Here is a 12,731-nt window from a genome sequence, read left to right on the forward strand (position 1 = left end):
GACTTTTGAACGCTTTGCAGGTGATTCCAATGTACGGCCAGAGTTGACAGCCTCTGCTTTTGGAAATGTTGGATTTGAGATCTCAAGAAGCAAAGACCATCAGGTCTGCCTCGGAGGTAACAGTGGGTTGCTCAGGTGTCCGTTGGAGTCCCTATCCCCTCTTTAACTCCTGCCCAGTTCATTGCTAGGACAGGTATGGGGCAAACTCAAATATTGCTATTGCTTTCTTGTTTTTAATGAGCATTTTGATTGAAAAAGGGAAAAGGATGCTGAAATGCAGGCTGCACTGAGGACTCCTGTTCCGAGCAGGTGAATCTACCTGGACTCAAAAGTCTGAATCATATTTTAGTAATTTTTCTCCTGCAATGTGATGTCTCTCCAATTTATTTTCTCCTCTTAGGCACCTAAGCCTCCATATCATGCCTTGATGTTGTCTCCTTTTCTTTTAGCAAGATGAATTCCTTCTTGTGGACCATACAGAGAGAGCTGCCGTCTTATTTCTTTGGCACAATCTATGTCCTGTACACCCAGGTTTGGGACTTTATCTCGACAATTCCAAGGAGGCTTTGCAGTACAGCAGCATCGTGTACTTCGAGCTGGACCTCACAGACCCCTACACAGTCTCGGCCCTCACTCGCTGTCAGATGCTGCCGCAGGGTGAGAACCTCCAGTACGTGCTTCCTAGGGACATCTACTGCCACCACCTAGAGTATGTCAAACTCATGATGCCTTCGTGGATGACCCCAGACCAGCATGATAAGGGTCTCTATGCAGACTACCTCTTCAATGCCATCGCCGGTAATTGGGAGCATACGAGGCCGATCTGGGTCATGCTCAGGGTCAACTCCCTGACCAAAATGGACATTAAGTCTTGTGGAGTGCCTGTCTTAGACCTATACCTTGCCCAAGAGATTGAGCGGCTGAGGAAACAGACTGGGGCGGTGGAAAAGGTGGAAGAGCAGAGCCATCCATTGAATGGGCTGAACTTTTCACAGGTAAGACCCTTTTTTTCCCTCCAATTTTTAAAATTTTAAGTGTGTTTTCCAGAACCCATCAGCTCCAAGTCAAGTAGTTGTTTCAATCTAGTTGTGGAGGGCGCAGCTCACAGTGGCCCATGTGGAGATCAAACCGGCAACCTTGTTGTTAAGAGCATCGCGCTCTCACCAACTGAGCTAACCAACCACCCAGGTAAGACCCTTTTTGCATGATGGAGTTGCATTTGATTGTATGAGTGAATCTGCTGAATTACGATATAGAAGATGGACCAGGAGCTCCGTTTATCTAAAAAATGCCTTTGGTTGAGAATATTATTCTGGGGATTAAAAAGTAAGCCTGGTAGTCAGTTATCACTTATTTGTGTATTACCAAGAGAGAAAACTTATTTTTTCTTGTCGTCCCAACAAGTATTGCATGGTTTTATTGTTCATTTTAATTCAGGTCATTCATTAAGAAGTTGTTTTGAGAGGATGTGGAAAATGTGAACGCCATACTGGCTGTCACAGGGTATGGCCCAGTTTGAAAATGCTACTGCCCATGGCTATTTTAGGTAACATCAATCTCTTTGAGATCATTGCTGTTTCTCTTCAGGACATTCTTTCCAGGACATTCTTTTCCAAGGCAGAGGTATGCTTCTCTTACGTATAGATCTTACCTCAGGGTACTGGAATTTAGGTTGATGTTCAAGAACTTCTTCACTTCTCATAAGGCAAGTAATACTTTATCAAAGTGCCATTGTTTAATTGTTTTTGTGCAATTTGTTATTGATATTTTAAAGTGCACTAGATACCTCTGGGGACCAATAGGAATTTGGCAATATGAAATAAGCATTCTTGTTTTGCAGATATTCTCAGTGGTTGGCCTTGGGATGTTAGTCCTCAGAATAAGACCCAACTATCTAGGCCTTAGCAGGTCTTGAAATGCTGAACTCAGATTGGTATTTAAAGGGTTTAAGGGCATTCAACAGCCTAAAAATTGTGTTGGTGAATTGATAGAGAAATTTTTAGGGAACTTATCTTGCTAAAATTCTATAATATTAATCAATATTCAGATGCTAAAATATAGTATTTGTTTGGCACATTGAGGTTTATAGACAAGATAAGGGACCACTAATTGTTTACATCGATATCCTGGGGGAGTTTTCTTGCATTATTTTGGAAACCCAAAGAGCCGCTATTCTAACTTGTTCAATGTCTGTATTTAATACAATGTTTTGTAAAAGAAAAGTACTTTGATTTAAAGGCTCAATGATTTTGACTTTACAGATTTCAAATTTGTGAGCATTTTTACCTGAGCCCTGTTTTCTTTTATACTTCTGATTGAGAGAGAAAAAAAGCCTGGAAGTAAAATATCTTTTGAAGCAAGATATCTTTGAAGGAAAGTGTGTAGCACTGTCTCTTAAGATAATACATTTAAGAGACATTTTAGAGCACTATAGTTATACGCTGGAGTGTCATGTTGATTTCATGACAGATTCTTTTTTTTTTCCTCCCTTCTTCTGCCTCTCCCTGCCCCACTCGGTTCAAGCCATTATTTCTCAGTCTAGTTGTGTAGGACACAGCTCACTGGCCCATGCTGTTATTATGAGCCAATCCAAGAACATGTTATCCTCTCCATTTATTTTAATCCTCTTTTTTTATATTGTAGAGTTCTTGATTTAGATTTTGCTCAATTCATAAGTTTATTCATTGTTTTTAATATAAATTTTGCTGGTGTAAAGAGTCTTTTCTCATTATATTTCCCATCTGGTTACTAAGTTTTATATATTAATTTTACCATTTAATTGAAATCATGTATTCTAACAATGTTAGTTTATTCTCTTGCTTTCTTAGTGACCAGACATAAATAACTATAACAAAATAATGATTTTGTCTTCACCTTTCCACAGTATGCCTCATTTCTTTTTCTTGCCCTAGCGTGTTGGTTAGGATACTTAGAACAGCTTTAAGTAGTAGTGGTAAGAAAGGGCATCCTTCTTTCCCCTAACTGGAATGAGAATTCCTTTGATATTTTACCATCACATATGATGCTGGTAATTGATTAGTCTTTATGATGTGAATGAAATGTGCTTGTATTTCTGTTTTATTAGGAATTTTATCAGCAGCAGTTGTTGCTACTAGTGGAAGAAGTTTTTGAGGTTTTTTTTAAAAAAAATATTTAGCAAGGGAAAAATAACCGAACTTAATACATACATATGTATGGGAACCCCGTATACATGAGAGAGCCGGAGACCCCACATGCAGGAGAGGTTCAGAAATCGAAAGGGAACATGGGTATATAAGACATTTTGTGCTAAGGATGATGTATGGTGTCTTGGGGGCTTCAAAAATGTCATTGCAGGATAAGAGCAGATCTTTAGTAAATAGAAGTTTGCTCTGTCATAGGTGGGTCAAAGGAAGAAATCTCTGATAATCTCTTATGGATAAAGCCTCTAATTCAAATTCTTCTAGGTAGTTGAGGAGGGGAAGAAGTTTCTCTTGAACCTGTGGCTAAAGTTATCTTTAGCTAAAAAATAATCTGCATACCACAGAGATTAGTTCTGGAACCCCCCACAGTTCCCTCCTCTGAAACTTTCAGGGAAGTTGAGTTGATAGATTGTTCTATATCTCATTTAACCAGTCTTGACAAAAGTTCAATTCAGTTAAACAGTTGTTTCTCATTTCAGGAAGCAGTGATGCAGGTGGACTCCCAAAGTTAAGCAATGGTATAAGCAATCAGTTATTTAATAAGAAGCATCTCTATGGAAACAAAAGAAAAAGGTTATTATAATCCTGGTTTCTGAGTTCTGAAGCCAGGAAACCAAAAAGATTTCTAGATGTCTGTCTTGAATCATCTTCAGGTGGAGTGAAGGCAGGCAGTTACAGTCTGAGAATCTCCAGGTCTGCAGTTTGAATGTCTCTGATGATCTTTCTGCAACAGGCATAAGATTGTTTGTATATGAGCTGTTGTGATTTCTCTAAAGTCTGTATCAAGTTGTCCCACTTTAGTTTGCATGGCCTTAGGAAATGGGCGATTTTAGTTCTCGATGATTCCAAGTCAAAGAATGGGAAAATGAAAATGTTAGCTTTGAGAGTTGCAGCCAAATATGTAAGAAAACTAGAAAAATTCAGGATCCAGTCCAGTTTATAGGTAGAAAATTAAAAAAAAAATCTCAAAAGCCAATGAGAATCACTAGAATCTGATATCTACAAAGGTATATTATAGTTTGTATTGAAACAATTTTTCTCTCTAAAATCATCTACTTCTTTACCAAAGATAACCAAATTAAGACTAATTTATTTGAAAAATAAGTCTAATTCCAATAGACTTGGACTGATTATTTGTATAAGCCCAGCAAGAATAATAATTTACCACATACCGTGTTTCCCCGAAAATAAGACCTAGCTGGACCATCAGGTCTAATGTGCCTTTTGGAGCAAACATTAATATAATACCCGGTCTTATTTTAATTTTTGCTCCAAAAGACACGTTAGAGCTGAAAGTCTGGCTAGGTCTTATTTTTGGGGAAATACTTTAAAATCTGCTCTGTTGGAATTTTTCATAAGGAATCTTCAGGTTGAGTTTCAAGTCTTCTTGAGGTTAAGAAGCCAACCCACACATTTGCCATCAGACTTCGCCTGCAGTACCTATAGATTTGGGGTTAATTCCTCTTTTCTTGAGATTCCCAACATATCCTGAGGTTCTTCTTTGCATCTCCCACTAAGCAACCTCTGTTCCTTACTTGGAAAGAATACTGTGAACCATGCAAACAAGGTACCAGGCTGTTTTTCCAGAGGGCTTTTTTATTGGCTTCCAAAGTCAATCTTAATTCTTTAAAGTTTTCTGGTCATATCCGAGTCTATGTATGTCTATATCAGATATGGTATTCCAGTCAAGCCTTGTAATATAATTAGTTTCTAATTGTGGCCTGTTATAAAGAGAACAGATTCTTATTGAACTTATATAAACCAACATATTGCCATGAAAATAAAATAAAAATACTCACTCAATGAGACTTTCCAAAGTCTGAAGGAATCAATGAGAGAGAGAGAGAAAGAGAGAGAGAGAGGGAAAAAAAAATGTTTCAATACTCCTTACAAAGGTGTAATTTATCAAATTGCTCCAGTTTGTGAGAAAGAAAAATAAAATTCCTTATATCTAGAAAACAAAAGATTTTAAAAATAGGAATACTTCAAATAAAAAGTCATAATATTATAAACTTTCTTATCAATTCATACAGTCCTATGTAATTAAACTTGTTCTGCTTGAACCCAATTTTCCCATTAGTTTTCTCTTTTTATGTGTTTTAAATTTTTTATTGGGGAATATTGGGGAATAGTGTGGTCTTCCAGGACCCATCAGCTCCATATCAACTAATTTTTCAATCTAGTTGTGGGGGGCACAACTCAGCTCCAAGTCAAGTCCTTATTTTCAATCTAGTTGTGGAGGGCACAGCTCACTGGCCCATGTGGGAATTGAACCAGCAACCTTGGTGTTATGAGCATTGCACTCCAACCACTGAGCAAACCAGCCCATTAGTTCTCTTGACCTTGCCTGATAATTGAGGGTGATGGGGTCAGTGATAATTCCAAGAAGTTTGCAAGTCTGTCCACCAATGGTTTGCTCAGTGAAATGGGTGCCTAGAGATTTTGGAAGGTGTACTCCAAGTGGGAAACACATTTTCTAACAGTTTCTTTACCATTGTGAGAGCATCAGCTTTGTGAGAGGGGAAAGCTTCAACTCATCCAAAAACAACAACAAAACCAAAAAAACACCGCCAAAACATACGTACAACAAGAACACTTTGATAACTCATACTAAGTGGCAGCTGAATGAAATCCAGCTTAAATGTACTATGATGAATGAAGAAATGAAAAAACTGAAAAAATGCTAAGGAGCTGGAAAGAACCAAGCAGCCATTTTGGGTTTCCCATAGACCCGACTATTCATTTAATTTACAGTCATTGTTTACCCATCTTAATTTCTCTGGTTCAGGAACAGACTGTTGCTATGTTACAAGAACGTCAGGATGGCAAAAGTCTGGCAACAAGGGGTCATTTTTACAAAAACAGAATGGACTTCTCCCACATGTGCCACAATCTGATACTCAGATTCAGTCATTTTAGTGTGTCCTCAATTTTGATGACAGATATCCTATGTCAGGACATCTGAGATTTCCAGCAATTTCACGCTTATTTCTGGAACATCTATAATATATTCTATACAAATACAGCATAAAGAAGACCCAATGCTATTTTTTATTTGACAGTGCTTCCCATGTATTTTCAACACACCAAAAAAGGCTAATTAGTTTAATATCTCTCTTTTGTAAGGAGAGAAAACTAACCTTTTGAGATGTTCCGAAGGCCCTTCTGAAATACCCCAAAGTTATTCTCAGGTCAAGACTCTATAATTTAAACTTTAGGAAGTTTGACAAAATATATCAAGAGGTTTGGACATTTGACTAAATAGGATCATAAGTAATTATGAAGCAACACTGAATTATCCATTTAACCCAAGTGGCAATAGAAGATTTCAAAGAAAAATATGGAAGTTTACATAATTGTTAGCAAAACTTAGTTCTCACTATTGAGGAGATTCAGTTCTCTTAAATAATCAAGAACTTGATTAAGACACCATAAAACACAGAAAATTATTTTGATAAAACACAAAATCTTTGCTTTCTAGGCAGAAAAAAATTTTCACAATATCAGTAGCAAACCAATAGTCATTTTAGCAGAGAGAAAAAAACCAAACACTAATTTTTCATCACTTTACTTTTGATATTTAAATTCACTTACTTGATTAAAATTTCCTTTCTCAAGATTCCTTTCCCACAAATCTTCTATAACGTTTCTTTTTATATTCAGATTTTTGTCTTATTTTTCCTCTTTCCCATTCTGAAACAACCAGCCTTATTTATGACAAAATTAATTTCCTTTCTCTCAAAAATACATCTCCATATCTCATACCCCTTTTTAAAAAAAGCCAAAACATATGCTATTTTTTATGTATACACTTTTCTTGTTTTCCCTAATATTAATTTTTATAGCTTTAATTTAATTGCATATATTAGAATTCTAAACCTTTAAAAACCTTAATTAGTTAAAACTAAGAAGTAAGCAATTATGAACTATTACACCAGTATTCTTTAAATGTATACATTTATGAACACATTTAATAATTTCTAGAAATTTCCTCATAGCACAATTTTTTTTTTAAAGTTTACAGTTTTGTTTTTTTTAAAATTTTTTTTATTGGAGAACAGTGTGTTTCTCTAGGGCTCATCAGCTCCAAGTCGTTGTCCTTCAGTCTAGTTGTGGAGGGCGCAGCTCAGCTCCAAGTCCAGTTGCTGTTTTCAATCTTTAGTTGTAGGGGGCGCAGCCCATCATCCCGTGTGGGAATTGAACCGGCAGCCTTGTTGTTGAGAGCTCGCGCTCTAACCAACTGAGCCATCCAACCGCCCCTACAATTGTTTTTAATGTGGCACAAGACATGTTTACTAATTGACCCAAATTTCTTTAGTTTTTCTATAATAAGCAAAAATAAATAGATTAGGTAAACCTTTGCTCAATAATTAATGTTTCATTATTTTATCTTATAAAATGGTCTACTACTTGGAAATGGTCTAGACATTCCATGAATAGCCATCATTTAATTTATTTAGCAAAACTTTAAAGTTTTAAGTTACCAAAGAGATTTAGGAAACCATTTTTAACAATATAATTATTACTAAAGAGTTCATGTAAAAAGAAGCCTTTTATCCTACCATGTTTCCCCCAAAATAAGACCAAACCGGAAAATAAGCGCTAGCATGATTTTTCAGGATGACATTTCCTGAACATAAGCCCTAATGCATCTTTTGGAGCAAAAATTAATATAAGACCTGGTCTTATTTTTGGGGAAAATGGTACTTACATTTAATTAATTTACTTGTTCCTAACAATTAAATTTAGATTACTTATGAAAATTTTATCATACCAAGTTGGTTTTCTTGCTGCAAAAGTTTGCAGCAAGCAAAAAATTTTGCAGCAAAGATAACATGAACTTATTTGACGAATAAACCCAAGTAGAATAAAAATATTGTTTAATACAGATTATTCTAAAGATATGCCTGTTTAACCAAACCAAATTCAAACCAGCTTTAATATCAAATATTTTCCCAGATCATGTGATTCTGAAAAGTATTTGGATTAGTTTCTGTTCTTTTTTTGAGAATTCTCATATAAGCACTTGTTTAATGTTTAAGCCAATTTAATAGAGCTCCTTTTTTTTCTTAAATAACAATACCATCCAGAAGTAGAAAAATATCATAAAACACACATGAACAGACAAATATGAACAGATAATTCCTAGCCTTCATTAAAAAATTATTGCCATAGGATGGATAAGATAATGTGAAGGAACAGTTGGTTCCAAACTGTGTTTCTGGCAGAATAAATTAAGATTACCTATTTAGATGGCGAAAGCCTTTTCTTACTAATATTTGTGAAGAAAGCACTTAAGATTTGTATTTGTCCTTGGCAAAGGAGTTTTGGAGCCAAAGAAGCAGTTGCTTTCAGAAACACCCTACTTTCCCTTTTTTCCCTTCAGTCTTAGGAATTGGGGATGATAAAGATAGGTGGGCTTCTAGAGGGGTATTTCTGTTTTCACAAAGATTTGCAAAGTAACAGTTGCTCTCCAAATTAGGGTTGAAACTTAAGTGACATCCTAGGTTGACTTACATGTTTAACTACATAATCTCTAATTTGCTTCTTTTCCTCTGGGTACATAGTTTTATTTTAGCTTAGGGACGGTGCTCAAAAAAAATTCCTATCAGGCTCTGACATTAGCTTCCAATTTGGCCAAATTTCTGATCATAAAGTTATTAAATCCTTTCAAATATCTTGTCAGGTTTCAGCTGGGACAAACAGTAGATATTTCTGGCATTATTAAACAATTCCATGGACTGAAGAGGGCACAAAAAGGTTACTACTTTCTAGAGTCTTTCCCACTGATAGCCACAAGAAGGAACTGAGCCTTCACGTTCCAGTTCCTCAGTGAGACATAAAGTCTGTTTCCACAATACAATCAGGTAAAAGAGATGCAATCAATTAAAGTTGACATTACTTTTTTTTTAAAATATAAAGCCTGTTTGAACATTCCAGTTTTCATAATCTTATCTATTCTTACTTTTCTATACTTTTTAAATCTAACTGAGTCAGGGCTTTACCAATGGGTTTTGTTACCATAGTTCATGAATTCCCATATTAAAGAGTCCTGGAAATTGCTCTTTCTACCTCCTGGCCATTTTGCCCACTTTTGAGTAAAAGGCTTGGGTCCCTAGCAAAGGGTCAAGCCCAGGGACCCTGGCCCTGTTATTAATCTTTAACTTGATTCAACCAGCCTGACTATAGCCTCAGGCAGTTGCTGGTCTGGTTTCTCATTGTGATCTCTTCCTTCCAGTCTTTTAAATTTCTCCACACTGGGGTAAACAGAGTAGACTTGTTTGGGGTTAATCTTGGGATGGGGGTGTTAAAGGGAGTCAACTTGGCCCATCCAAGCTTTGTTAGTGCTGTAGAAAACCTTTGTTTTAACCCCATCAATGTCCACTTTATTTAGCCCAATTGTTTTCCTGATTGGCACATTCCTTGTAATAGCCATTGTAGTTTCAGATTATAATTTCCTTGAGGGCTGGCAGCAGTTTGGTAGGGCCCTAGTCATAAATTGAGTTTAGCCCACATTTCTGTCTGGCTATATTTTGGAGCTTCCAACCTGACAGCTCCTAGGACATAAAATTTTTAGGTTGTCGTTAGTAAGGTTTTACCATTCTTTTTGTTTCATTTTTCTTCTTCAGTGCAGGACAATTGTACTTCAGTGTCCTGGTTAGTATTATTTTTTGGTACAGTATCTGCAAATGTCTGAAGGCAAATAAAAAGGAGTCTGAGTAGACTTTGATTTTTATGCTACTCTCTGTTATTAAGGAAATCTTAATGACCAGCTATTATAACAATATGAGAGCTCTCAAAATTTTTTCTTTCTTTTCCATTTAGTTTTTCCAATTAAAAGGATCCATCACCTGGCCTTGCCAATAGGATCCATAGTGACGCAAATCAATACTGTGGATGTGAGAGGCATCCCCAACGAAGAGTGAAAGTTATTCCCAGAATTAGCCTGAGAAAGATGGGGAACGCTGTCTTTAAACAGCTGTGCCCTAACACAGGGAATCACATGCTTTCCCCCCTTGAACAGAATCAAGTTTAAGATTCTCTAAGCTTGGATCACCAGCCTGTTCAGCTGCCCTTCAGACACATATACATCTATCCAGCTGGTGGAGATAATAGATTAGATAGACACAGAAAACTCCCTGAGAACATGTCAGGGCCAGCTAGATAGCAAGGTGTCCCTTGGCAAGTGCATTCTCTGGATGGTACAGGCCAGAGAGAAAATATCCTCCCTAGACATGATCTCAGGACATAAAACAAGACGGAGGGAGAGAAACTAGACTGAGAGAGAAAAAGAAAACCCATGCGTACTCATACGAAGTGAACAAGAGTCACTAGCTCAAGACTAGTTTCACAAATATTTTCTCCTGCCAATTTCAATTTAAAGACGGGAAAAAGATTCTCACCATTTTTGCTTTCACTGAATCTTGCAGGCAGAGATCTGGGGGGTGTGTTGACATGATAAGAATCCTTACCTTCTGCCAGCCTGTCAGATGCCCCAGGATCTCCTCATCTGCAACAGCCATGGGGAAGCGTGGGACTCCAGCCAGTGAGTTTATCCTTCTCACACAATTGTGGGAGAGGAGAAACTTTCCTCTACCCTCAAGGTTCTTCTGGCTCGTCTAATAATCAAATAGACATGAGACAGATTAACAAGAGAAAATAACCGAATTTAATACATACTCACGAGTATGTGTGGTAACCCTGCATAGACGAGAGTCAGAGATGCTGGAGAGGTTCCAGTCATTGAGTTTTATGAAGACTTAAAATTTGGGCTCTGTTGTGATGTCTTTTTTATGGAGATATAATTGACATACAACATTATATTGCAACAATTATAATATAAATTATATTAGTTTCAGACATACAACATAATGATTTGATATTTGTATGTGTTATGAAATGATCACCACAGTAAGTCTAGCTAGTATCCATCACCGTAATTAGTTACAAAAAATTTTTTTTCTTGTGATGAGAACTTTTAAGATCTACTCTCTTAGTAACTTTCAGTGATATATTGATCTCATGGCTTTCTTTGTTTCTCTGTAGATTTTTCAGTATTAAATCATCCTTGCCCAGTTGGCCCTAAACTTCAAGGACGAGGCATGGTGCCAAGTCCTAGGAAAACAGTGATGGCACATAGGTACTTAGTAAGCTTCTGTGGGGTAAATGATGGAAGGAGTCTGGAACTCTGTCTGGAGAGGAAACAGAAGGCCTCTCTGTTCCAGTTTCTTCATGATTCCTTATTTTGCCCTCTTCTTTCTTTCCCTTCCCCTCTTCTCTTCTACCTGAGAGCTAATTGTTCCCTTGGGCTACCTTGATTTGGCATGAGGGAAAACATGCCTACTTCTTGTCTGTGGATTTGATCTTGCCATCTCAGGGCAGACACCATCCTTCCTCCTCCAGGATGGGATCAGGTTATGACTCCCATTCTCTTTCACCCAAAGTTCACGCCTGCTTGGTTCTGCCAGCTGCCTTGCAATTACCTATGTGAACAAAGCACATGAGCTCAGAGCTGTAGGCTCAGCGATGCGGGGTTCACCTGTGAGTGGGCCCTCTTACTGCCTCCCCATCCACACAGGTGGGTTCCCTGAAGAAGTGGTCTTCCTAAATCCCATTCCCCTGGTCATACCACACCAGGCATCTGTGCGCAGGTTCCAGGCTCGGGGCACTGTTTGTCTGCTTTCCCTGGTGGGCTGACCGGGAGGACTCTGTGTAACCGCAGGATTTTCCTGCCCATGTTGATGCCAAGTAGGGTGGGGTGGGAATTTGAGACAGCCTCAGTACCCTCAGCATTGGAAACTGTCCTTTCGGACCCAGTCACATCTAGGTTTGGGGTCTGAGTCATGGGATCTGAAAGTGAACATAATTGCAGCCAATAGGTCTGGGGCTGCATTGTGCTTTCCATGTGTGAGGCCTGTACTGGGCTTTCATTATCCCAACAGGCAGTTAGCTGGATGTCAAAGTGCTCTGCAAACTCAGAAGTGCTCTAAATGTTCTTATTACCTGAATCGCTGTTGGCAAAGCATCATTCTTTTTGTCATTGTTTACTCTTGCCGATAGATGGCACTAACATATTTCATATTTGCCTTTTCAGCTGTCACTCTTCTGGAGCATTACTGTCTGTCACCAGTTCTCATCCTCTTTACCCCTAGGATGCTAACAACTCATTGTCTCTGCGAAAAGCCATTCGCCTCCCACCCCCCCCCCCCAAAGTGAAACCTTAGACAATGCTTTGGGCCCAGTGGACATACTTTTGGGTCTTATGGAAAAGTATGTTTCTTGAGTCACAGTTTTGGGATTTTGGGGAAGATAGGGATCTTTCTTCTTTGGAGCAAGTTCTCTATAGTTGGATTAGTCACTTAATAGAAGAAATAACTTGCTTTAGGCTGGGGCACTGGAGAGATCTGGGGCAGGGTAGAGTGGTGGTGGCAGCCCTGTCCCCAGGAGCTTGATGTCTGGCTAGCGAGGCCAGGCAAATCTTGGAAAGATGCCACATCTCTCCATCCTTGGCTATTGTTGGTAAATGTTGCAGGAGTGGGAGCGAGGAGG

The 12,731-nt window shown here is 38.1% G+C and overlaps 1 protein-coding gene across 1 annotated transcript in view; it reads left to right on the forward strand.

Moving 5' to 3' along the window:
- Positions 1–12,731, forward strand: part of TRABD2A (TraB domain containing 2A) — a gene marked incomplete at its 3' end in the record, with an annotated part of 84,003 nt that overhangs the window by 33,933 nt on the left and 37,339 nt on the right. The window contains 2 exon segments of the mRNA XM_081069734.1: positions 450–544; positions 547–995. Coding sequence (XP_080925860.1) covers positions 450–544; positions 547–995 — 544 coding nt within the window.

This window comes from Rhinolophus hipposideros (assembly GCF_964194185.1).
Source record: "Rhinolophus hipposideros genome assembly, chromosome: 12".
In the NCBI taxonomy this organism is placed as follows: Eukaryota; Metazoa; Chordata; class Mammalia; order Chiroptera; family Rhinolophidae; genus Rhinolophus; species Rhinolophus hipposideros.